We start from the raw sequence: 24,413 nt of genomic DNA, 5'->3' as shown, positions 1-24,413 counted from the left end.
CTTCATCTCTTCATAAACACAATTATTCGCTGTTTCTCTATATCCCATTGTCTAGGAGCACAAAGTTGCCTCGCATACATAACTTCTGATTTTCTATCTTAAGGCATCGCCACTTAACTGCATAATAATTCAACGTGATTTGTTGGTTATTGAACCTCTTGATGACATGTTCACCCTATTATCAAATTCAAGTTTGCTGTGTGGAATGAGACAATCATCAATCATCATGATATTCTAAGTTAACGCTTATTTTCGTTTGAAGACAGAACTGCATAATAGTTCCATACAATTTGTTGGTTATTGAACCTCTTGATGACATTATTAAATCAACCAGTGAAGAGTTGTGTGCATTGTCTGCTGCAGCTAAAGTAGTTTCATAAAAGTACCAAGGAGATGACTTGAACAGCCTGTTGAATGATTGTGAAAAAAGCTATAGTCCAGTTATAAAGTCTTTGAAAAGTCAGCCTCCTGACTAAGGTTCATGAATGAGCTCATTAAAAAAGACAAACCACAATATTCAGATAAATTAAATATTTATTAGGAAATATGCATTATTACAGAATAGTCACATTAACCAGGATTTTTAATCCAGATGAAAGTGATATCGATTCAGAGGGTTTACTCTGCAGCCTCTTTGCCCTTTAAAAAAGAGCAAATAAAATGAATTAACTACATGAAAAATAAAAATCAATGACACTTCCATTTTCAAAGTTTATTTGTGAAATAATAATTTTTGTTCTTACCTTTCCGCCATCGCGGGTCTTGGCCCTGAGCTTGTTGACTTGGGACTCAGCAATGTCAGCACGCTCCTCAGCCTCCTCCAGCTCATGCTGAACCTTCCTGCACTTGGACAGGTGAGTATTGACCTGTTCCTCCTGTTGTATATGAAATTGAGTGCAATTAAAACAGAAAAACAAAACAAGAGTCAATGTAAAGTAGCAAGAGTAGCAGATATTTTCCTGTATAGCAAAGGTAAACAAATACTCACAGCTTCCTCAGCCTGCCTCTTGTAGGCCTTGACCTTCAGCTGCAGCTTGTCAACCAGATCCTGGAGTCTGGTGAGGTTCTTATTGTCCTCCTCAGTCTAAAGAGAAAAAGTTTGTCAAGAAAGGTCCTCCCCTCTCAGATTTTGCATTCAGTTCTAGAGGAAGAGGAGAGCTTTCTTACCTGGTAGGTGAGCTCCTTCACCCTCCTCTCGTATTTGCGGACTCCCTTGACAGCATCGACACCACGTCTCTGTTCAGCCTCAACCTCACCTTCCAGTTCACGAACCTTAACATGAAAAGTATTTCCATTTCAGATACTGACCCCTGTTTTGTTATGATGAGTTAAACATATTCATTCATAGTCATATTTCGTTACCTACCCTGGACTCCAGTTTCTGGAGCTGTTTCTTGCCACCCTTCATGGCCAGATTCTCAGCCTCATCCAGGCGGTGCTGCAGATCCTTGACAGAGACTTCCAGGTTCTTCTTCATCCTCTCCAGATGAGAACTGGTGTCCTGCTCCTTCTTTAGCTCCTCTGCCATCATGGCAGCCTATATGATGGAATAGTGTATTTTTAAATAATAGAAGTAAAAGTACTTTTAAATATAATGCTCCGTTTCAGAAAGAAAAAAACTTACATCAGTGATGGCTTTCTTGGCCTTGTCCTCAGCATTTCTTGCCTCCTGGACGATGTCATCAACTTCACCTTGGACCTGAAGGAAGTCAGCCTCAAGCTTCTTCTTGGTGTTCAGCAGACTTGTGTTCTAGTGTGGAGAAATAAACAACCTCAGTCATATTTTTAATGCCGGATCTGTTTGTTTAATGTATCGGTTTAAACAACCTTTTTTATTCTCTACCTGGGAGTGCAGGAGGCCAACACGCTCACTGGCATCTACCAGCTCCTGCTCAGCCACTTTGCGGCCTCTCTCTGTCTGCTCCAGGGCAGCTCTCAGCTCCTCAATCTCAGCCACCATAAGGCCGTTCCTGCGTTCCACCATGGCAGCCTGCTCCTTCATGTCTTCCTGTCCTCTGACAGCATCATCAAGATGCAGTTGAGCATCCTGGTTGACAGAGAAATGTGTGGTGTTTGCTATACTTCATTGGTGTGAGCACTGTAATATCAAAAAACACTGAATATTTATACTACTGACCTTGAGCTGACCCTGGACGGTCCTCAGACTTTTCTGGGACTCAGCAGCCTGGCGGTTGGCGTGGCTCAGCTGAACCTCCATTTCATTAAGGTCTCCCTCCATCTTCTTCTTGATTCTCAGGGCATCATTCCTGCTCCTGACCTCAGAGTCCAGGGTGCTCTGCATGGAGTCAGTCACCCTCTGGCTATTCCTCTTAATTTGCTCCATCTCCTCATCCTTCTCTGCAAGCTTCCGGTCAACCTCACCCTTGATCTGGTTCAGCTCAAGCTGCACACGGAGAATCTTGGACTCCTCATGCTCAAGAGTTCCCTATTTATATATAAAAAAGAGTATAAAACACTGAATTTGACATGACCAATTACTTAATTTATGAAGATGTCCTATTGAATCTCTCCACTCCATCCTGTTTTCCTGAATTTTGTATTTGTACCTCAGCCTCTTCCAGGGCAGTCTGGATTTCAGACTTCTCAGTCTCAACAGTCTTCTTGGCCTTCTCCAGCTCATGAATGCTCTTTCCAGTCTCACCAAGCTGCTCAGTCAGGTCAGAAATCTCCTCTGCAAAAATCAATTTAAAATACAAAGTCAGCATCTACTAATGTACTATTGATTTGTGTTTCAGAATAAAACACTTTGTGTTTAAGGTTCTCTTCACAAGCTTTGATTGGGAAGTATTTTAAGGCCATCTTGACTTACGTTGGAGATTCTTGTTCTCTCTCTTAAGAGTCTCCAACTGGTCAAGAGCCTCCTCATAGGAATTCTTCATTTTGAACAGCTCAGTGCTGAGAGAGCGAGCCTCTTTCTGGGCACCCTCCAACTCTGCCTGACCCTCCTCATACTTCTGCTTCCATTCTGCCAAGACCTTTGAAAAACAGTTTGTGTCTTGGGTTAATTTCACATACGAGACACTGCTACCAAAAATCCATATGTCCATATTATGTAATATGAGTGCTAGTTTGTCCTACAACATCACACAAATTCTAGATAGAGATATAACCTTGTCAAAGTTTCTCTGCTTCTTGTCAAGGTTGGCAGCCAGACCATTGGCTCTCTCCACATCCACCATGAGGTCCTCAACCTCACCCTGGAGTCTCTGCTTGGTTTTATCCAGAGAAGCACACTTGGAGTTGATAGCCTCAATTTGTTCCTCAGCCTCCTGTAGACGCTGGGCAAGCTTTTTCCTGATAATGCAATCGATTTAACGTGGACAGGTTTTAGTACACAACATAACAACATAACAACATAACAACCCACATCCACATTCTATGTGTTTCTTTGCCTGTTTGGTACATACTTGGACTCCTCAAGCTCTTCAGTGCGCTGGATGGCATCAGTTTCATACTTGGTCCTCCACTGAGCAACCTCGCTGTTGGCCTTGGACATGCCACGCTGCAGCTCAGCCTTTGCCTCCTGCTCCTCCTCAAACTGCTCCCTCAGAAGGTCGCAGTCGTGGCGTGCAGACTGAACAGCGTGGGCCAGGGCATTCTTGGCCTGTTTGTGAACAATGAATGGTGTTCATTTAGGGCTTCACAGAATGTGGGTTATGTACTCCAATTTCTTCATGTCATTCACGGGTATCAGTACCTTGACTTCCTCCTCATTTAGCCTCTTCAGCTCCTCAATTTGCTGAGTGAAAGCCTGTTTGCTTCTACTCAGCTGAGACACAAGAGCATCTTTCTCCTCAACCTGGCGGCCGAGTTCACCATTTTCAGTCTGAAGTCTTGCTCTCTGAGCACTGAGGTCGTTGACCTGGCGCGCACCCTCATCACTCTTGGCCTTGATTTCACTGAGTTGGTCCTCAAGGGTACGGCACATCTTCTCAAGATTTCCCTGTTTGTGAAAGTAAAATTAATAAGCAACACAAAAGTCAGAAATGTTTATGGCAATTATTACAATTTTACTTGACAACATTTAATACAAATCGTACAAGAATATGTACGTTTTGTATCATTGTTTGCAGTATGATATTGTTTGTAGTTAGAGTCAGCTAGAGCATTAAGGTTTACATGTCACAAACCTTAGCTTTAGCGACTCCCTCCATGTTGCTGGAAAGATCATCAATCTCCATCTTGTATTCACTCTTCTCCTTCTCAAGCTTCTGCTTGACACGCTGGAGGTTGTCGATCTGCTCTCCCAGCTCGGCCACGCTATCAGCCTGCTTCTTACGGAGAGCTGCAGCAGTGGCTTCATGCTGCAGAGTGGACTCTTCAAGGTCACGACGCAGCTTCTGGAACTCAGCCTCACGCTTCTTGTTCATCTCAATTTGAGCAGCAGTGGCACCACCAGCCTCCTCAAGCCTCTCACTGATCTCCTCAAGTTCCCTGGAGAGATCAGCTCTCTGCTTCTCAACCTTAGCACGAGCTGCACGCTCAGCCTCAATCTCTTCTTCCAATTCTTCAATGCGGGCCTATTGGTTGTTAAAAAGAAATAAGTGATACTAAGAAAGAACAGGCAGATGATAGTAAACACTATTCGGTACTGAAGATGTGAAACAAACCTGAAGCTCCTTGATCTTTTTCTGGAGCTGAGCACCCAATGATTGTTCATCCTCAATCTTGCTAAGGAGCTGGCTTGTTTCAAAGTCCTTCCTGTATAATTGTAAATTAAAATAGTTGTTAACGGCTGCTTATACCAAAAAAGGACTAAAAAAGGAGTACATGTTTGCATGAATCATTAGTTGCTAATAGAATTCTACATTACTTCTTCAGCTTCTCATCAGACTGCTGCTTGTCATTCTCCAGATCCATGACATTCTCCTGGGACAGTTTCAGGTCACCCTCAAGCTTTCTCTTGGCTCTCTCAAGGTCCATGCGGAGCTTCTTTTCTTGCTCCAGGGAACCCTCAAGCTGCAGATACAAAGCATAAAGTAATTAAGTAGCACAATGATATATGTGCATTTCTTTACACAGACAGGCCCTTAACTCACATCATCCACTTGCTGTTCAAGCTTAGTCTTGGCCTTGGTCAGAGTGTTGACTTTGTCTTCCTCTGCCTGGAGATCATCAAGAGTCTGCTGATGGGCCTCTTGGAGGGCTTTCTTCTCTTTTGTCAGCTTAGCAATGGACTCATCCTGAGAGGCCATCTCCTCTGTCAGGTTCTTGACCTACACATAGAATGTTTTATATCAATATCCAGTAAACCTCACAAAGACTTCTTGAAAATAAAACATTATTCTTTTTTTTTTTAAAGAATATAAACCTTGTTCTCAGTGGCATGTTTCTCCTTCTCCACTTTGGCCAAGGTCAGCTCCAGATCATCAATGTCCTTCTTGAGCTCAGAGCACTCATCCTCCAGTTTCCTCTTCTTGGCAGTCAGCTCAGCATTGATTTCCTCTTCATCCTCCAGTCTCTCGGTTGTCTCCTTGAGTTTGGCCTCAAGCTGGATCTTACTCTTGATCAGACCCTCACACCTCTCCTCAGCATCATTGAGAGTCTCAGAGCTCTACAGTAAATACAAGATGAAAGGATGAAATCTGATTTGTATTGAAAACATAATTCTCAGACAGGTTAGTGATTTGAATATTGCAATGATGTGAAGAATTGTTACCCGTTGTACAGTTATACACTTACAGATGACATTTGCAGATGCAGGTCATTCCTCTCTTGCACAATAGACACCATCTTCTCCTCAAGATCCTTCTTCTTGGCATCAACCTTTGCAAACATTTCTTTGAGTTTTGCATGTTCCTCCTTCAGGCTAACCAGCTCCTTCTCAGTTTCAGCACTCTGAAGCAAAGGCTTGATCTTGTAGTACACCTTCATCCATGGCCAGTGCTTCACATTAATGAATGAGCGGACATTTATCTGGATAGTGAAGATTGCATCTCTGCAAAAGAGGTTGATTTGTTGATTAAACCGTGTTGAAGCTTACTGAATAGATCAGAGGGATTCTGTCAAACACTGACAGTGATTAGTCCAGTCTTTTATATACATCTGTGTTGATGGAAATTATCTCTGTTTTGTACGTTTGTACTTTAATTTATAAACACAACCTATTGTGTTACAATTAAAAAACCTGCAATGCTATGTTTTATGGCAGATCATTTTGTTGAGCGTGATTCCACCAAATACATCACACATTACCTCCTTTCCATCATCGCGACAAACTCCCTCCTCATCAGGTATGCACGGCACAGAGCCTGAGTCATTGTGACCAGGCTAACCAGTTTCTCATCTCGCATCTCCTCAAGGGTACCAAGCAGACCAGCTTTGAAGAACACCTAAAAGAGAAGAACAAAAAATGATGAGGTGTGTGATTGAAGGCAGAAATGGACACACTGTATGTAATTCAATATTTATCCATAATAACAGATATAAGATAGAAACATTCTCCACCTTAGTGTGTCCAAACTTGTACTCATCGTGATTAACATCGATGGATCCCAAGAGCTTCTCAGCAGCCTTCTTGTTATCAATGAACTGACCCTCAGGAATAACACTGGCATTCAGTACTTTGTATCTGTTGTCAATAATAAGAAAAACATTATTTTCCCCATATAATACATATATGAAGTGTGTATTATAAGTTATTGTTGTATATTGTTGTATGTTTACCTCTGCTTGAAGTCAGCATACATGATTCTGCTTGGGAAACCCTTTCTACAGATTCTGATACCCTCCAGTACACCATTACACCTGAGCTGGTGGATGACCAGGAAGTTCTGCATATAACCTGTGAAAATACAGAGATGTAAAATTTTCAAGCAAATACAAGGTGTTGAATAATGGACATGTCTTAATTTACTAAAAGCCCTTTACCTGGTTTCTTAATTTCATTTGGAATCAGACAACGCACAAAGTGAGGATGGGTGGCCCTCAGGTTGGTCATCAGTTTACCCAAGTTCTCCTGTTGAGGCAAGAATGTATACAATTTTAATCATACAGTTAATTATTGATTGATTGATCATTTTCTTCTTGATATTAAAACACATACCCTGAACTGTGAGGACACAGTCTGCATGGCGCCACCCTTCTTCTTACCACCCTTCTTAGCACCACCAGTCTCTGTTGACATACAAATAATGAAACGGATAATTGTGTTATATACATAGAATCTAATATAATTACTCTTTGTGTATTAGCCTTTTGACTTGAACAGGTTATTACCCTCAACAGCAGCTGGGTACAGGACAGGCAAAAGTTTGACTGATGACTTCTGGTACAGCTGCACAACAGTGTCGTTCAGTGGATCCTTGTTCTTGTCCAACCATCCAGTAACATTGTAGTCCACAGTGCCGGCATAGTGCACCAGGGAGAAGTGAGCTTCAGCCTTGCCTTTGGCAGGCTTGGGCTTCGCAAAGGCTGGGTTCTTTCCAAGATGCTGGGCATACAGCTTGTCCTTGAAAGTGGTGTCAGAGGCCTTGGGGACAATGCACTCCTCTTCAAGGATGGCAAAGATACCCATGGGCTGTTGAAAAATAAGATTGCTTAGTTATAAAAGTGGACATCATGAAACTATACAAATCTAACACTGTGCTAGTTGGATTGATTGAAACTGACCCTTTCAATCAGCTCAATGCAGGCAGCCAAGTCCATGCCAAAGTCAATGAACGCCCAAACAATGCCCTCTTTCTTGTACTCCTCTTGCTCCAGGACAAACATGGTGTGGTTGAAGAACTGTTGCAGTTTTTCATTGGTGAAGTTGATACACAGCTGCTCCATGCTGTTGTACTGTGTTGGATACATATTCAAACATTATTTGAGAGTGGCACTCTTAAGTCATTAGAAACAAATAATGTTAGTGAAGAATCTTATAATTCTGTCCTCACATCGAAAATCTCAAATCCAGCAATGTCCAGCACACCAATGTAGAACTGACTTGACTGCTTGGTGTCCAGCATCTGGTTGATACGAATGACCATCCACAAGAACATCCTCTCATAGATGGACTTGGACAAGGCTGACACTGAGTTGTTGACCTAAAACAATATGTAAGAGTTACTACTTATTTACTATGATGAGAAAAGGCAGGGTTTCCACTGTCATGAAAATCCTGGAAAAGTCATGGAGTTTTAAAATCACATTTTCCAGGGCTAGGAAAGTCATGAAATTCAGTTAAGTCACTGAAAGTTCTGGAAAAGTCAAGAAATAATTATTTTGTGGAATGTAGGTCTATAGAAATGAATTATGTTATTGTACTCTTCCATGGATAATGGTTTTGTTGTGCCTGATGCAGTCTCTACTTGAATTGACATATCTAGTCTAATAGAAAAGGTTATTTACTTTTCTTTCAGAGTTTAGGCCCAATCTGTTCTGTAAAGTATATCATTCTGTTTATTTATTAGCTTGTGAAGATTCAGGGAGATTTCATTAAAGGTCCTTGAAAAGTTTTGAAATGGTGTCAATGATAACGGGTGTGAACCCTGAGAAAGAAAATACCAGCAGTACAATTCTTGTCAAACAATGTCAAAATCCTTGTGGTCTTTAGTCAACCTTGTAGTATGTGAGATACCTGTGGCACAGTCTGACCCTTGGTGACATACTCAGTTCCGACTTTCACCCTTGGGTAGCACAGAGCCTTCAGCAAATCAGCAGAGTTCAGGCCCAGGAGGTAAGCAATTTTGTCAGCATCTTAAAACAACAAAGCGTTTAAGTGAGTTATTTATATCAATATTTTACCCAGGAAAGTCATTCTTAACCTAAATTGAGAGGCCACTAAAAAATATCTAATGAATGACATTGCAGATATATTTACAGTCTTCTGTTGTAGGTAATACATATAATATATTAATAACTATAATCAGAGGAAAAGTACAACTTGAAGTTGATATACATGCTGATCTATCTTTTAATGAAATTACTTCAATAAATAAGACTACCTTGTAGTTATTACTAGAACTGACCCAAGTTCAGTAGAGTTTTTAAACCTACCCTCAGTGCCATCAGGCTCAGCCTGCTCCTCACGCTGCTTCTGCTTGAATTTCAAATTGCCATGATGGAGCACAGCACCAGTCAGTTTCCAAATGGTGACTTTCTCCTCTGCAGTGAAACCCAGGATGTCAATGGCTTCCTGCCATTACATGCATAAATGCAAATTAAGCGCATCATTATTGTTAATCATTAGTGTTTTTAAGAATGTCATTCTCATTGTATTCATTGTCCAGAAGAAAAACTCATGGATATCTCACATCTGTGGCGTCCAACTCTTCTTTATCATTAATGCTGGCCACAGCGATCTGACCCTGACTGCACATGGGAAAGTCATAGGGGTTGCTTGTGATGAGGCACATTTCTGTAGAGAGGGAAAAGAATTATTTGTTGTTGCAAATTAATAATGACATGTAATGTTTTTTGATTGTTGGTTGAAAATAATAACCCTACCAATAATCTCAGGCTTGTGGTTGGTCATCATCTGGAAGAAGATGTGGTAGCCTCTCTCATCAGGAAGCTGGAATGTCACTCTAGACTTTTCCAGCAGGTCTATTTAGGTGGGGAAGAATATATTTTAACTTGAAAAAATTAAGGCAGCAATAATTTTTTTTTTTTATATATATATATACAGGATAATTATACTTACAAGTCTCAATATCAGCTTTAGCCAGTTTTCCAGTTGCGGCAAAGTGAATTCTGATGAATTTTCCCTGTTTTAGACAAAATGATATCCTAAGTAATTTTATCTTATTAATAACTACAGAACTGAGGCCAGAGTTTAAATAAGAAGTTGACTTACAAAACGGGAAGAGTTGTCATTCCTCACAGTCTTGGCATTACCATAAGCCTCCAACAGTGGGTTGGCAGCAATAATCTGGTCTTCAAGAGAGCCCTGCAGGTGGAAGAAACATTCAAGGAATATGTTGTTATGAAGAGAATGTTTGTGTTGCTTTATGATAATTAGCACATAAATGTGTAAGGGGTCTGACCTGCATCTTTCCAGGCACTGCCTCCTTTTTCTTGTCACCAGCACTGACTGCAATTGTTGCAAAGTACTGGATGACACGTTTGGTGTTCACAGTCTTGCCAGCACCAGATTCTCCGCTAGATTAAACATAAGATATTGACATTTTTCAGATAAGAATTGGGTGTGCCACAGGGTAACATAGAAGATAATGCAAAGTTTTTAAGTCATGCATTGACACTTACGTAATCAGAACAGACTGGTTCTCCTTGTCTGTGGGACAAATGCAATTTTAGATAAATCACTTTTTTTAATTAGTTCATGAAAAAATATGTAATTAAATCTTATTATTTAGTGGCTTTTAAAATGAATGCTTACCTTGGAGCATGAACTGATAAGCATTGTCAGAGACAGAGAAAATGTGGGGTGGGGCCTCCATACGCTTCTTGCCTCTGTAGGCCTCCACCACTGCTTGGTCATACACAGGGAGCCACTTGTAGGGGTTCACAGTGGCACAGAAAAGTCCAGAGTAGGTCTAGAATGAGGAAATAAAGGGGATTGGTTTTACAGCTGTTTTATTTTTAACATAGTTTTTCATCTGTGAGAAAGCATAAAGCTTACGTAGATCATCCATGCTGCGTAACGCTCTTTGAGGTTATACAGGACAGAGGCTTCATTGAGGTGGGTCATCATGGCCATGTCCTCAATCTTGTCAAACTTGGGAGGATTCATGGGGTGGACATCCTCCTCCTTAACGACTCTTTCCTAAAACAAATGGACAATATAAAGAGATAAAGGCAAGAAACTTTCTGTTTAATGGAAATACTCAATCATTTTCTTAACTAAGAGCCTTGCTAACATACCTCCTTGGATTCAAGCAGTTCAACGGTGACTTTGGCACCATCTTTACTCTTGATTTTAGCCTTCAGGTACAACTCTTCCTTGTCAACTACATAACAAGCTGACTTTGCATCAAAGGGCATGGTTTGGGCCTCAAGCCTCTCCTTCTCAGGCTTACGGAGGTAAATGGCAGCCTTGCCATAAGTGGCCATGTCGCTGTCCCCCATGGTTGAAGTTTACTGTTGGAAGAAGAGGCATGAACATGTCATTTTGTAATAAGAAAGATTACAACCACAGACTGTAAGAAACATAATCTTCCTTTCAACATAGCATATCTGAAATAAGTAAAGAAACTAACAACTGGATGTTTTTTTTTTTTTTGTAGTGATTGTGTATGAGGCAGTTAAGAGCAACAATTTATCTAATGTGGGAAACAGGTTATCATATTAAACCATGGGTATCTTGCTATTCAAAATGCACCATACAGGCGTGGGGCAGTGCAGTAAATAAATAAAAGTGTGTTGGATTATTATTTAGTGAATTTAAAATGTTGTCTTTGTCTTTCATCATGATGTATAGAGTGCAGTCATGTAAATGAAAATGAGTGTTATTTGTCTGGATGAGATTATTTTGAGATCTGAAAGTGTCAAAAATGTTTAAACTGAGTGCATTGTCTCTTCTCTTACAGTATTTTTTATATTTGAGGTGATGTCTTCATAGAACCTCACTGAAGCCTGGTCAAAGGAGATATAACCTTTGCATTTGAATAAAAGTAGCTACAAATCCAGAATAGCTGATAACTGTCCAGCCAAAGACGTGTACAGCCCAGAATTTTGTTTTCAAGGACCAAATCTGTAAAATATGCATACCTCTGCAATCCCATTTGATTGAAAAAGGTTGTTTTGACTAAACTAAAGGGTATTCTGAACTAGAAGCCGATTGGCTTGCTTGCAAAAAAAAAAAGATAATTTAAGTTGCTGAATTGATAGTCAAAAAAGCAGATAAACTTACTTGTTCTTCCCAGGACCAGGTGAAATGTCCAAAACCGTCAAATATTCTAAAATGATGGGAGTAAGAGGTCAAACAATATATTATATATAAATGCAAATAGTAAAAACTTAACAGGTTTCACTGCCAAGCCAATCCTCACTGAAGCCTGGTCAAAGGAGATATAACCTTTGCATTTGAATAAAAGTAGCTACAAATCCAGAATAGGTGATAACTGTCCAGCCAAAGACGTGTACAGCCCAGAATTTTGTTTTCAAGGACCAAATCTGTAAAATATGCATACCTCTGCAATCCCATTTGATTGAAAAAGGTTGTTTTGACTAAACTAAAGGGTATTCTGAACTAGAAGCCGATTGGCTTGCTTGCAAAAAAAAAAAGATAATTTAAGTTGCTGAATTGATAGTCAAAAAAGCAGATAAACTTACTTGTTCTTCCCAGGACCAGGTGAAATGTCCAAAACCGTCAAATATTCTAAAATGATGGGAGTAAGAGGTCAAACAATATATTATATATAAATGCAAATAGTAAAAACTTAACAGGTTTCACTGCCAAGCCAATCCAGCTCTCCTATGTTTCAGAGAACATCAGAGTTTACCATGCAGCCACCCATGCTGTACAGATCCTCCCTGACAAGTCAAGCAGGTGACAACTTACTGTGCACTGGAACCCCCTGGTCTCTGTGAACTTCTCAGTACCTCCAGGTCCTTATATTGTGACCATTTGCAAACTAAGCAGGATCCAAATAAGGAAGGATTGGAATGGTTTGGTATATTTAAACATCATGTCAAGCATGCCATCACACACACACATTGATGAACTATCAAGTTTACTAATTCATGTTATAAAATGAGCAGCACCCATACTGCAATTACAGGATGTGGTAATGATACCTAATCTGGTCCATTCATGGTATTGAACTATTTATTAACAGTATTAAATATTATATTCTTAACCTGTAATACTGATTATATCGGTACATTGATTCAAACATTTAGGGAAACTCTGATGTATATTGTGGCTGTTAATTAGCATTTGTGTCATTTTGTTACATTGGCCCCTCTTGTTAAACATGCAGCTCAAAAGCACTTTAAGCCTGTTCATGTAGTAGTTTTAATTTTGTATGTAATACTTTGTTGTTTTGATTTGGTAATCGAAAAGGACATAATCCATGTCGGTGGGCCTGCATATTCGTGAATTTAATAAAGGTTAAATTAATACACTTAGAACTGTTAATGTTCTGTATTCTTTTTATACCACACACAAATACGTTGCAAGTTGTTCAAGGCCTTTTTAGGCAGGGGCAGAGCTACTCAATTTCAGAATAACATTCCAAAGATGGAAAGATAGTGATTTACTGGTGGTTTACTGTGACGTGTGTGTTAGAATTTCCTTCAAATCTTGTATACTTATCCACACTTTTGGGTTGTCCAAGAAACTAAACATATAGGCTATAGGCTCTTTGATTGGAAATGTAAAAATACTTTAAAAGTGGACTCAAGAACCAAACAAACAATCAAACACACTTGCAATTCACTCTCATGGACTCATGACAACTATTTATACTTCTGACCTTCACCAGGGAAAGCCTTTCAGGCAGTTGGCATTTTTATTGCTGTTTTTCCATGTTATATGTTTATTGTCTTTCCATCTGAGCTCTTGATGTATTTCAATAAATCACATCATGATGTTTAGAGTGTTGTTTATTTATTATTTTTTTTAGATTTGTTTTTGGGCTTTTTGCCTTTATTCAAATAGGACAGTGAAAGTTTGGACAGGAAATGAGATGGAGAGAAGAGGTGGGGAGTGGGATCGAGAAAAGACAGCGGGTCGGATTCGAACCAGAGTCCCCGTGGACGTCCAAGCCCATATATGGTCGGGGCTACTGCTTGCGCCACAGTGCTTCCCCATGTGGTATTCTAAAATGGAGAAAAGGGTATAGCCCATTGCTATTCACACTATTTATGTTACAGTGAAAGATTTTTGGTCAACATTGCAATAGATTAGGTTGATATGCATGCACATTCAGAACAGTTACTTCACACTCTAAACCGTTATCATGAGATGTGTTGTTTAAAAGTAATACTGACAGTTGCAGGTGAGATTCCTGTGAAGTACATTGTATCACCAATCTGCATTATACACCATATAGTTGGTCTGGTGTGCAAAAGATGCTCAAACTGTAACACACTGGAAGTGGCAGAAGCCTAATGTATTTAAAAAAAAATAAGATTGAAAGTATCAGGTACAATGTAGCCTACCAGTTTAATTTAAAAAATCTAAATAAATACTTGCAGTCATACTTCACCAAATTAAACCTCAGTAACACTCCTACAGGATGGCAATCTGGATTATTTTCATTTCTAGAAGAATGTGCACACTGTAGAACACCCTGCACCATTTATTTTAGTGAAACCTTGACCAGACGTATTAGTCTTTTCGTTTTTAGTTTTTTGAACATAATGTGCACTTGAGAAAATCATCAGGAATGCCATGTATTTCTCAATGAAAACTCATACTGATGTGCAACTACCAGAAAGTTGATGCTGAATGGAGAAGACTAAACAACAGGACTCTTCTGTCGAATACAATCTTTGAATCACAACGCTAATGTGTTTGGGCAAAGAGAAGGGGATGCAACGTCTCAGGGTGCGCTCTTCGGTACGTGAGGTCTTCCGACAGGCTTGTGATCCCTGTGGCCCTTGTGGCAGCTGAAGACTTGCAAGAAGGCAGCAGCAGTCCGTGGGTCAACTGTATTCAGACAACTGGCAACCCCAGATCGGTATCTGAGGGGATGCCACACTCACTCACCTGAAAAAAACTTGAAGAAATAAGAGAATCTTCCGAATTTCACTCTCTCTATTCTACGGAACCCCGGAAGGTAATTTGAGGTGGGGGAAAAGTCAATGATTGGGAAAAAAAAGAGGTAAAGTTTATAAGCCACATTGTTTTTCATTTAAATCAATGTATGTCAGTTCCGCAATATATATAAACCACAACTGCACATACCCCGCGGAAGAGGTTAATCGAACTTTATTATTGGCATCAAATATAAAATCAGTGTTAGTTTAACAAGAGTGTGCTTTCCCTCTTTGCATTGTGTGGTAGAGGATACATTACATGACACCGTAACCAGTCTGGATCTCCCTGTCTCTGCTTTCTGAAATGTTATAGATTTCCGGGATTTCTCACTGAAAACTCATACTGATGTGCAACTACCAGAACGTTGATAATGAATGGAGAAGGGGCTTGTGTTTCATCCACACACGATCATCCAAGTTATCACAGTCCCCCTTTTTCATTACGTTAGTAGGCAAGCAATACTAACAAGTTAGCTAACCAACTTTAACCTTAGCTAACTGGATGCCTGTGTAGACGTTAGCAGTGTTGGTCTTGCCCAGGGCCGGAGTGGGGCCACTTTTTAGCCCGGGAATTTCAGGCCCAAGACCGGCCCACTTTTTCCATGGTAGTGGAAATTGGATAAATGAAGCAACAGTTCAGCTCTTACTATCCTGTAGTTTCTTAATTAATCTTAATTAATACCATGGTTAAACAAATAATGTAAAGGTTAAATAATAATCCACTTAAGCTGAGAAGTTAACAAAAAATATTCCACTATTCCACAAGGATAGGTTAATAAATTAACAAAAGCAGAAATAAATAAATAAAGCATTTGAAACGTATCCTACTCTTCAACAAAGAGGCATATTGAACTAATGTTTACAGTTCAACTCACAGTACAGTACACAGTTACATTGCGAATAGCATCTACAGCATCAGTAACCGCCTAAGCAGTGCACTGGTTTCAGTGACATGATAAGCATCTGTGAGGAGGTTGTACTGTGAGAGTACTAAATGGACACAAATGGCATTTTTTTTGCAGGAGGAACAGGTCCTGCTTTCAAGCTCCATCTCTGGTAATATTTTGCCTGCGAATAGGTTGACAACGCTACAACGATATTAACCAACGCTACAACGTTAGCCTAATAGTTACGTTGCTAATCACTAGGCCTATGTCTCTCTTTAGCAGTTGCCACTTGTGTTTGTCCTCTTGAAAATAAATCGGTAAGCTTGGCACATTTGGCAGCATCCTCCTCCAATGCCTTTCTTTTTTTCAACCTGGCTTTTTCAGCCCCTCTTCCTCCCATCCATCCTCTCTGACGCGTATCGTTGGGGTAGGGCCGGCCCAGCTATCGGTAGTCTGAGAAAACTTTTTGGAAAAGACGGGCTATGGACCCAACCAACTCTATTTGGGAGGGGAGAACTCCCTCGCATGGTACAACCCATGGAGAGGCTGCGGTGTCAGAATGCGGAGCGTGTGTAACCTACTTTAAGAGAAGATGGACTTACGTGACAAATGTCAAAAAATTTAATTCTCGACCGGCCCAGAAGTGAAGCGGCCCACCGGGAACTCTCCCGATTCTCCCGATTACCCACCCCGGGCCTGGTCTTGCCTGTAAATTAGGGTGACCAGATTTCCCGGACCTAAAACTGGGACACTTTGCGCGTGACCGTAATGCTCGTGCACGCACACGCTTTTTATCCTGTTTATGTGCCAGCCCAGGTCAGATACATAGATTTTGCCAACAGCACACGTAGGCCTACTGTTCACAACATAATGGGGTATCGCAGTTATCATTCATGCATTTTCTATGTAGCCTACATATCTAAGAAAAAATATTAAAAGACATTGAGTGAGTTTTGTGTGGGACCAACTTTATTTTTCAGAATTAAAGCATTCTTTTGGAAAATGCACCCACTGAACTTGTGAAAAGATATTTTTCATTGCATGGCAATAAACTAACTATTTTGAACTGCTGCCACAGGCTTGAACTATAATGACACTTTACAGTAAGGGTACATGAATTAATATTGTGCTTTACTTCATTCCTTTTTATTGTAGCGATCTCAGACACTACTCAGAGAGGGGTTTCTGTGAATGATGACTTTATTGCTTAACATCCATGGGAACTTAAATCACTGTGACTGCTTATCCATCAACCGCGAGCATGAAGGGGCTCAACAACAAGAAACACGTTATCTTATTCAGGTGTCCCCGCCCCCCGGCTACTCTGCCAGCCCCCCGCAGCGCATAGCAACCCACACATGAGCTGCCGCGGCTGACAGAGAGCAAGGAATCAGGCACACAGACATCACAATGAACATTAACACATCAACACATACAGGCATAGGCGGAGATCCCGGGGGGGACGGGGGGGGGGCGTGTCCCCCCCTACCATAAAGTTGTCCCCCCCAATAATCATTGAAAAAAAAAATATTTTTATTTAAAAAAAAAAAAAAAATTTTAATAAAAATACGACGACACAAGCGGTGCTAATTATAGATGTAAAACAATGTGTTTTTTAAGTGTTGAAAAATCATGTTCCCCCTATTCCTCAAAGTGGTTTGGTTCACATGCTGTTTCCAACGGGCAGGGCTACCGGCAGCTCCGTGTTTCAGTTAATCAGCCCAGTACACGGTCAGATTGTCAGACTGTTTCCTACTCTGTCCCCTGTCGCTGCCGCTATGATACACGATATGTAAAGAGATTTACCTCATTCTTGAACGCAGTAAGAACATGTAAAGAAGAAGTTTTTTTCTAAACTCCATTTACGAAGTTCCAATCGATATGCACAAGTATTCATGAGTACCACGTGACGTCACTGTGTTTAAGCGCCGCCATCTTTGTGTCCGAAAGTCTAGCTAAGCGCCGGTCACAACACAGACAATAGTCGGTCACAACCCGCAGAAAGTTAAAATGCCCTGCTTATGTTGTGCTGATGGATGCGACAATAGTCGCGAAAATTACCCAAAGAAACAATTTAATTGTATACCAAAAGATTTAGATCGGCGGAATAAATGGTTGGCTGCAAATTAGAAGAGACAACTGGCAGCCAACATCTAACTTCAGATTGTGCCGTCAACACTTTGTATCTTCCTGCACCACTATCCACGGACATGTTGATTTTGTGTTCAGAGCCTGGGAATGACTGACATGTTAAGTGAAATGCAGCACGTTGATACAATCGTGAATAATTGCTGTGTCTTAGCACTCTAGCTTGCTCAGAAGAGTTTAGCTCTGATAATAGTTAGAGAGCTGTTTAGCCCTTCACTAAAGGCTTTAGCTACACCTAGCTAGCCCACATTGGCACTCTTAACCACCACTAAAATAAATCGGTTGATAAATCGCTGTTTGAATTACTAAGATGTCATGTGATGACATACATATTTTTTGTCTCCAGATGCCATATCTTGGTGTCGTTCACCCATCCTGCAACTGCATATTGATGTACTTTTGAAAGCCTTCAGGCTATCTCCGGTGTATGGGGATGGATTGTGTACAAGATAAATATATATGTCGGGAAAGGACAGTTGGGGCAGACGTTTCGCAGACTTTAAGGGACAAAATAAAGTTGCCGATAATAAATATGGATCGCAGCCAATAATCAATGTTTTTTCTAAATATCGTTGTCTTTCTGCTTCATTAAGATGTGCTGTGTTTGTAGTCATGACTGTTCGTTGGCTAACTATGAAAGCTAACTAACTAACCACTAGAATTAGACAATACTACTTTTAAAAAGTCTAAATTTTAAGAACCTATCAATAGAAAACAATACCATTATTATATTTATATTATTATTATTATATTATTACTATATATTAATATATATGACTAACTAGCTACTATTGGGTACAAATACATTGGGAATAACGGTAGAGTTGGACACAAAGATGGCGGCAGGGTTCACGGAAGTGACGTCTTTGGTACTCATGAATACATAAGTTTATTAATGGATTGGCATGACAACGTGAACGTTTGCCGATAACACACGCATGCCGGTAATTAACACAGTTAAGATAGCTAGCTAGACTGTCTAGGACACTGTCCTGTCAGGGGCAGGTTCATGCTAGTTAATAAACGTAGGTCTACATCTCAGTGCCTCTCCAGATTTGTTAAATTATCTGAAGTTAAATGAATGTCATCTTTTTCTGCGGTCAATGAACTATGCTGGTATTGTAATATGGAGTGACAGTGGTGCAGGAGGTAGAGAGCAGGGGCGGAGATCCCATTTCATTGTAGGGGGGGACAATACATTGTCAAATTTCAGAGTGTAATTCCGGGGGGGGACATGAAAAAATTGCTTTCACGAGAGCTAGCATAAACTGCTAAATACCGAATTATCTTATCACATTTACAAACAGAAATTCGAAGTCATTTTAGAATGATCTAAACAGCATTAAATGTACTAACACGAAATATCTATTCACAGACAAATAATGTCCAAAGTTCAAGAGAACTTGATGCTCAAAATAAGTTATAAAACAGATCCAGAGGGAATTGAACTTTCAACCTTTTGATTACAATACGAGTTCTCTACCTCCTACGCCACTGTCACTCCATTTTACTATACCAGCATAGTTTATGGACCGCAGAAAAAGATGACATTAATTTAACTTCAGATAATTTAACAAATCTGGAGAGGCACTGAGATGTAGACCTAGGTTTATTAACTAGCATGAACCTGCCCTGACAGGACATTGTCCTAGACTTAGCTAGCTATCTTAACTGTGTTAATTACCGGCATGCGTGTGTTATCGGCAAACGTTCACGTTGTCATGCCAATCCATGAATAAGCTTATGTATACTTGTGCATATCGATTAGAACTTCGTAAATGGAGTTTAGAAAAAAACTTCTTCTTTACATGTTCTTACTGCGTTCGAGAATGAGATAAATCTCTTTACATATCGTGTATCATAGCGGCAGCGACAGGGGACAGAGGAGGAAACAGTCTGACAATCTGACCGTGTAGGCTACTGGGCTGATTAACTGAAACACGGAGCTGCCGGTAGCCCTGCCCGTTGGAAACAGCATGTGAACCAAACCACTTTGAGGAATAGGGGGAACATGATTTTTCAACACTTAAAAACAATTTTTTTTACGTCTATAATTAGCACCGCTTGTGTCGTCGTATTTTTATTAAAAAAAAAAAATCAACATTTTTTTCTTCTTTTTTTTAGTTTTCAATGATTGTTGGGGGGGACAACTTTATGGTAGGGGGGGACACGTCCCCCCCGTCCCCCCCGGGATCTCCGCCTATGGTAGAGAGGTCGTATTATAATCAAAAGGTTGCTAGTTGGATTCCCTGTCGAGCTGTTTTATAACTTATTTTGAGCATCAAGTTCTCTTGAACTTTGGACATTATTTGTCTGTGAATAGATATTTCGTGTTAGTACATTTAATGCTGTTTAGATAATTCTAAAATGACTTCGAATTTCTGTTTGTAAATGTGATAAGAGAATTCGGTATTTAGCAGTTTATGCTAGCTCTCGTGAAAGCAATTTTTTCATGTCCCCCCCCGGAATTACACTCTGATATTTGACCATGTATTGTCCCCCCCTACAATGAAATTGGATCTCCGCCCCTGCATACAGGTCGTTACAATATCTTATGAATCATCAGGAATTGACATGAGCCTCTCATTCATGACCTCATGCATGAACAACACATCAAAAAGCTTTGGGTGGGTACATTATTAGGCACAAGTTGTGTTCAAATCAGAATTTGCGCAGTGATGACCACATTGTTTTGCATAAAAAGAAATAATCATGATCATACTTATTAAATCACAATTCATAATAATGTGCCGTACCTAATGCTTTAGTTGTGTTGTTCATTTATTAGGTCACGATTGAATGACATATGAACACGTCAATTCCTGATGATTCATGGGATATTAAGGAATGCAGTAATACATAAATCATTAATGACATAATGCATAATAATACATATACTACATCAATTAATTCATGCGTGAATTCATGATAATTGTATCCTGTACCCTTAGCGTAAAGTGTTACCAGTGTTATTCCAACAACACACACACACCCTATTGGAAACATTCATTCCGTATATTTGTTACAGGAGTGAATTTGCTGAGGTATCATTTTATTGGCCAACGTCCCCTTCTCAGCAGCTCGCTTGAGCTCACCACTTCCAGCGCTAACATAAAATAGGTGGCTACGCTGCTAGCCCCTGCCTCTACCCACCTTTTATGTTTGGCTGTTTTCACACGATCTTTCACATCTGCGCTACGGTCGCTACCACCATGCCTTACAGAAAATGAGGTTTTGCAGTGTGTGCAGAACGCTGCATAGTCATCGCCCTGACCGTTGAAGCGAGACAGATAAGAAGAGGCTTTTGCAACAATGTTTACAAATATACATTGTAACGCTGGCTGCACAGATTATGCAAACACAGACCGCTACGATTGACTGACACACACACACACACACACATTGTTCAAATCATACGCTGGACGCTTTATTAGTCTTTCTACATGGGTTTAGTTAATGATCGGGCTATAATAAGACCACATCGGCTATGTAATCGCTGACAACCGGGACAATTTCATAGTGGTTGGTGTAAACCGGGACATTTTAGCGCAACTCAAAATCGGGACGTCCCGATTTTGAGTTGCGTGTCCCGAGTCCCGACACAAACCTGTCGGGACGCTAAAATGTCCCGGTTTACACCAACCACTATGAAATTGTCCCGGTTGTCAGCGATTGATCAGCGTCTGGTCACCCTACATTGTAAATGCTTAATACAATTTTGCGTGGAGTCCTTGGATATCGGCGTACATCATTGGGTTATCCCAACAGCAACTTCTCTTCCCGGGTTTCGGCACCAATTTGTTGTGGAGACTATGTTGTCTGGTTAGAAATGCTTAGAAGCCACTGTGGTGCATCTGATTAAAATGCCTGAGATGCTGTACAATCCAAACTTGAGGTTTATTACAAAGTTGCGATGAATGGAATGGAATTCAAAGTAGATGTATTTGGGCGTGTGTGTGTGTTTCTGTGTGTGTGGTTAGCAGTGTTTCCCCTAGGTTTACAGCTTTGGGGGGGGGGGGGGGGCTGCGGCACGGTGCACGCGGCGCGGCGTGGCCACCGACACAAATGCTTAAAGGAATCATAGTGTTCATGTGTTTCTTTTAATGACAGCAGTCAATATAACAACTAAACATCGGAACATGTCTTTTTATGACAATTATCCACAAAGTGTGCAGCTTTTGTCGCTGCAGTGGTGTATCTTTCTGGGCTTCTGGAAGAACATTTTTTAAGATATTTGCGGCCTAAAATTCCTGATTTCGCAGGAGCTTTTCCAAAAAGTTGCGATGAAAGTTTTTATTTTTAGGTTTTTGTTGCAATGAAATTGGCGAAACAAGTGAAAGTTGCGATAAAAAGTTATGAATTGTCCTCTTTGTAATTATAGTTGAGTTATTTGTTGAAAAATAATTGATTATTAAACAAACATTAATTCATCAAGAACAAAACGATTGAGAAATGGTCCTCTTAATAACCTGACCAATATGCCAAACAAAAGATTACCAGGACTACAAAAATGTAGCAAAATAGGCTTTACTTATCCACAACGAAGTGCACATGTTGGCATTACAAAAGGACCAGTACGACTGAATAAGATGTTATGAATGTCTCAGCCTTCATATGACGAAAATTTAAAAAAAAAAACAGCCTGTGTCACTATGATCTGTCTCGTCATCTGACGTCCTGCCTGTGTTTCTGCCGTTCTCATTGCTTATCAATATGTTTTGCTATCCTTGTTTATTTATTTTATCCGTATAGGTGTTGATGTTCAATTTCATATATTAATTTAAAGTCGTCCAATTTCAAGTCATCCATTCTTCAACACTAGCTGCTACCTTGTCTTCAAACAGAAAGTAACGTTAAATCTCCATGGCAACAGGTCTTGAGGGTTTGGCAAATAATCGGATTTATTGCTTCCTTCATTATTCACAGCAAAATAAATAATTTTCGTTACATTTCATAGATTTATTAGCAGACTCTATGTAAAAAGGGCCACGCACAACTCACGGAAAAAGATAAAAAATGGAAGCCAGATCTATTTCTGAATTTTCGGTGCGGACATTCTGTACGTACGTTCTGTTTCCACGTCTGTTGTAGCCATTCTCATTGGGCCTCATTGTCGACCCTACCGAGGAAAAGATCTCTGCCGGATTCATGAACGCCTGGATATTAGTTTTTTAAAGCTTAAAAGTGTCCGTAGCTGTGCACTGGTTCTTAAGCCCAATTCTGTCCGCTGGTGGGAGCGTGCTCACCTGTGTGTGCGCGCACGTGTCTGTGTGTTTGTGCGCATCGCGGCGGAACTCTGCCATGCGCGATACAGAGAGCAGAGAATTGTAAACGCGCGACCATGTAGAGACAGAAATTACATGCCGTCGTGTAAATAAGATAAATAACATAAGGCTATTTATTTTGTTTAATAAAAGAACAAGCTATAGACCTGTTCTATAGGAAAAGTAACCTTAAATTACTTCCGTTGTGATTTGGCGCTTTATAGAAAATAAAATTGAACAAAATTAACTTGACCTTCCAGGGGGGGCGGGGGGTGCCGTTGGGGGGGCGGGGCGCCCCCCTAATATAACGGTAGGGGAAACACTGGGTTAGGTTATGTTTGCGTGTGGTCAGTGGCGGCGCCAGAGATTTTTTTCTGCAGGTGCTATGGGGGTATGGGGCGCCGTTTGTAAAATGTTGCACGTTTGAAAATCCTGCTCAGTTTTGCTACATTTAGCATTTTCATATGAAAAAAAAGCACGACAATATTCAAATGTCACTTTTTCAAGCATTTAGAGAGAAATTCATGCGATAACTTTTCCAAGGATAATTTTTGGCAGTAACACAAAGTTGTTAAATAATATGAATCTTTCATCTAAATGTTAATGTTAAATGTTAAATGTAAATGTTAAATATAAATGTAAATGTTAAATGTAAATGTTAAATATAAACGTAAATGTTCGATGTTATATATAAATGTTAAATATAAGTGTTAAATGTAAATACCAATATCAAATGCTAAATGTAAATGTTAAATGTAAATGTAAATGTTCAGTCTACATGTCAGACTTGACGACAGAACATTAAAATATTTACGGTAATTCATAGCTTTCAGTCACGTGACTACAATGGATACCTTGCAGGCAACAGAACAGCTGAACAGCACTCGAAGATGTCGACCATCAGTGGACATCTTCGCGCAGTGCAGCCTACTCAATTACGATCGCCATCAAACACATGTCATAAACAAACCACACGAAAACTAGAAAAAAAAATGGTACTCCACCAAACTTGAGGTATTCCACCTGGCATGGAAGGATAGTCTTCTAAGCTATAAACGAGTACTTTCTGAGGCGAAATCGGCTTACTACTCTTCACTGATTGATAATAATAAAAACAACCCCAAGTTCCTATTTAACACCATTTCTAGGCTAACAAAAAACCACAATACAATCGATCATTCTGTTCCCATAAGCTTTAGTGGTAATGATTTCATGACCTTTTTCAATAACAAAATTCTAACAATAAGAGAACAAATTCATAGTCTCCTCCCCCTCTATGACCTTACACCTCTTCCAAAATGCCCTATGGCTATGGCAACACCCCCTCAACCTGGTGCTCTCCTTGAATCCTTCGCACCCATTGACCTCCCTGAACTAAACTCCCTGATCCTCTCATCTAAATCATCGACGTGCCTACTAGACTCTATCCCCACAAAACTTC

General features: G+C 40.1%; 1 protein-coding gene across 1 annotated transcript; it reads right to left on the bottom strand.

The window, feature by feature from the left end:
• Positions 1 to 650: 650 nt before the first annotated feature.
• LOC105897644 (myosin heavy chain, fast skeletal muscle-like) lies at positions 651 to 10,714 on the bottom strand. The gene is made up of 36 exons (XM_031577954.2): positions 10,589 to 10,714; positions 10,346 to 10,502; positions 10,213 to 10,240; positions 9,993 to 10,107; positions 9,803 to 9,895; positions 9,650 to 9,713; positions 9,454 to 9,552; positions 9,261 to 9,364; positions 9,004 to 9,142; positions 8,585 to 8,703; positions 7,902 to 8,051; positions 7,633 to 7,803; positions 7,243 to 7,540; positions 7,067 to 7,149; positions 6,892 to 6,979; positions 6,688 to 6,805; positions 6,469 to 6,592; positions 6,217 to 6,353; positions 5,704 to 5,959; positions 5,333 to 5,575; positions 5,061 to 5,237; positions 4,835 to 4,980; positions 4,632 to 4,722; positions 4,152 to 4,541; positions 3,719 to 3,964; positions 3,429 to 3,625; positions 3,132 to 3,315; positions 2,831 to 2,996; positions 2,568 to 2,692; positions 2,138 to 2,446; positions 1,844 to 2,047; positions 1,625 to 1,750; positions 1,367 to 1,537; positions 1,168 to 1,272; positions 989 to 1,084; positions 651 to 875 (listed from the first exon to the last, which is right to left on the bottom strand). Exons 1-36 carry the CDS (start codon positions 10,697 to 10,699, stop codon positions 666 to 668), a joined length of 5,640 nt encoding a protein of 1,879 aa, XP_031433814.2. The 5' UTR covers positions 10,700 to 10,714; the 3' UTR covers positions 651 to 665.
• Positions 10,715 to 24,413: the final 13,699 nt, after the last annotated feature.

Source organism: Clupea harengus, chromosome 12 (assembly GCF_900700415.2).
Source record: "Clupea harengus chromosome 12, Ch_v2.0.2, whole genome shotgun sequence".
Taxonomy (NCBI): Eukaryota; Metazoa; Chordata; class Actinopteri; order Clupeiformes; family Clupeidae; genus Clupea; species Clupea harengus.
This window is presented reverse-complemented; position numbering and strand designations above follow the sequence as displayed.

Bases quoted from the DNA above. Each gene is read 5' to 3' on its own strand.
- LOC105897644 (XM_031577954.2), bottom strand. From the start codon at position 10,699: ATGAATCCTCCCAAGTTTGACAAGATTGAGGACATGGCCATGATGACC. The intron at 4,981-5,060 runs GTGAGTTAAGGG...TTGTATCTGCAG, and splicing joins TTGAACAGCAAGTGGATGAT to CTTGAGGGTTCCCTGGAGCA. The intron at 4,542-4,631 runs GTTTGTTTCACA...AACAACCAATAG, and splicing joins AAAAGATCAAGGAGCTTCAG to GCCCGCATTGAAGAATTGGA.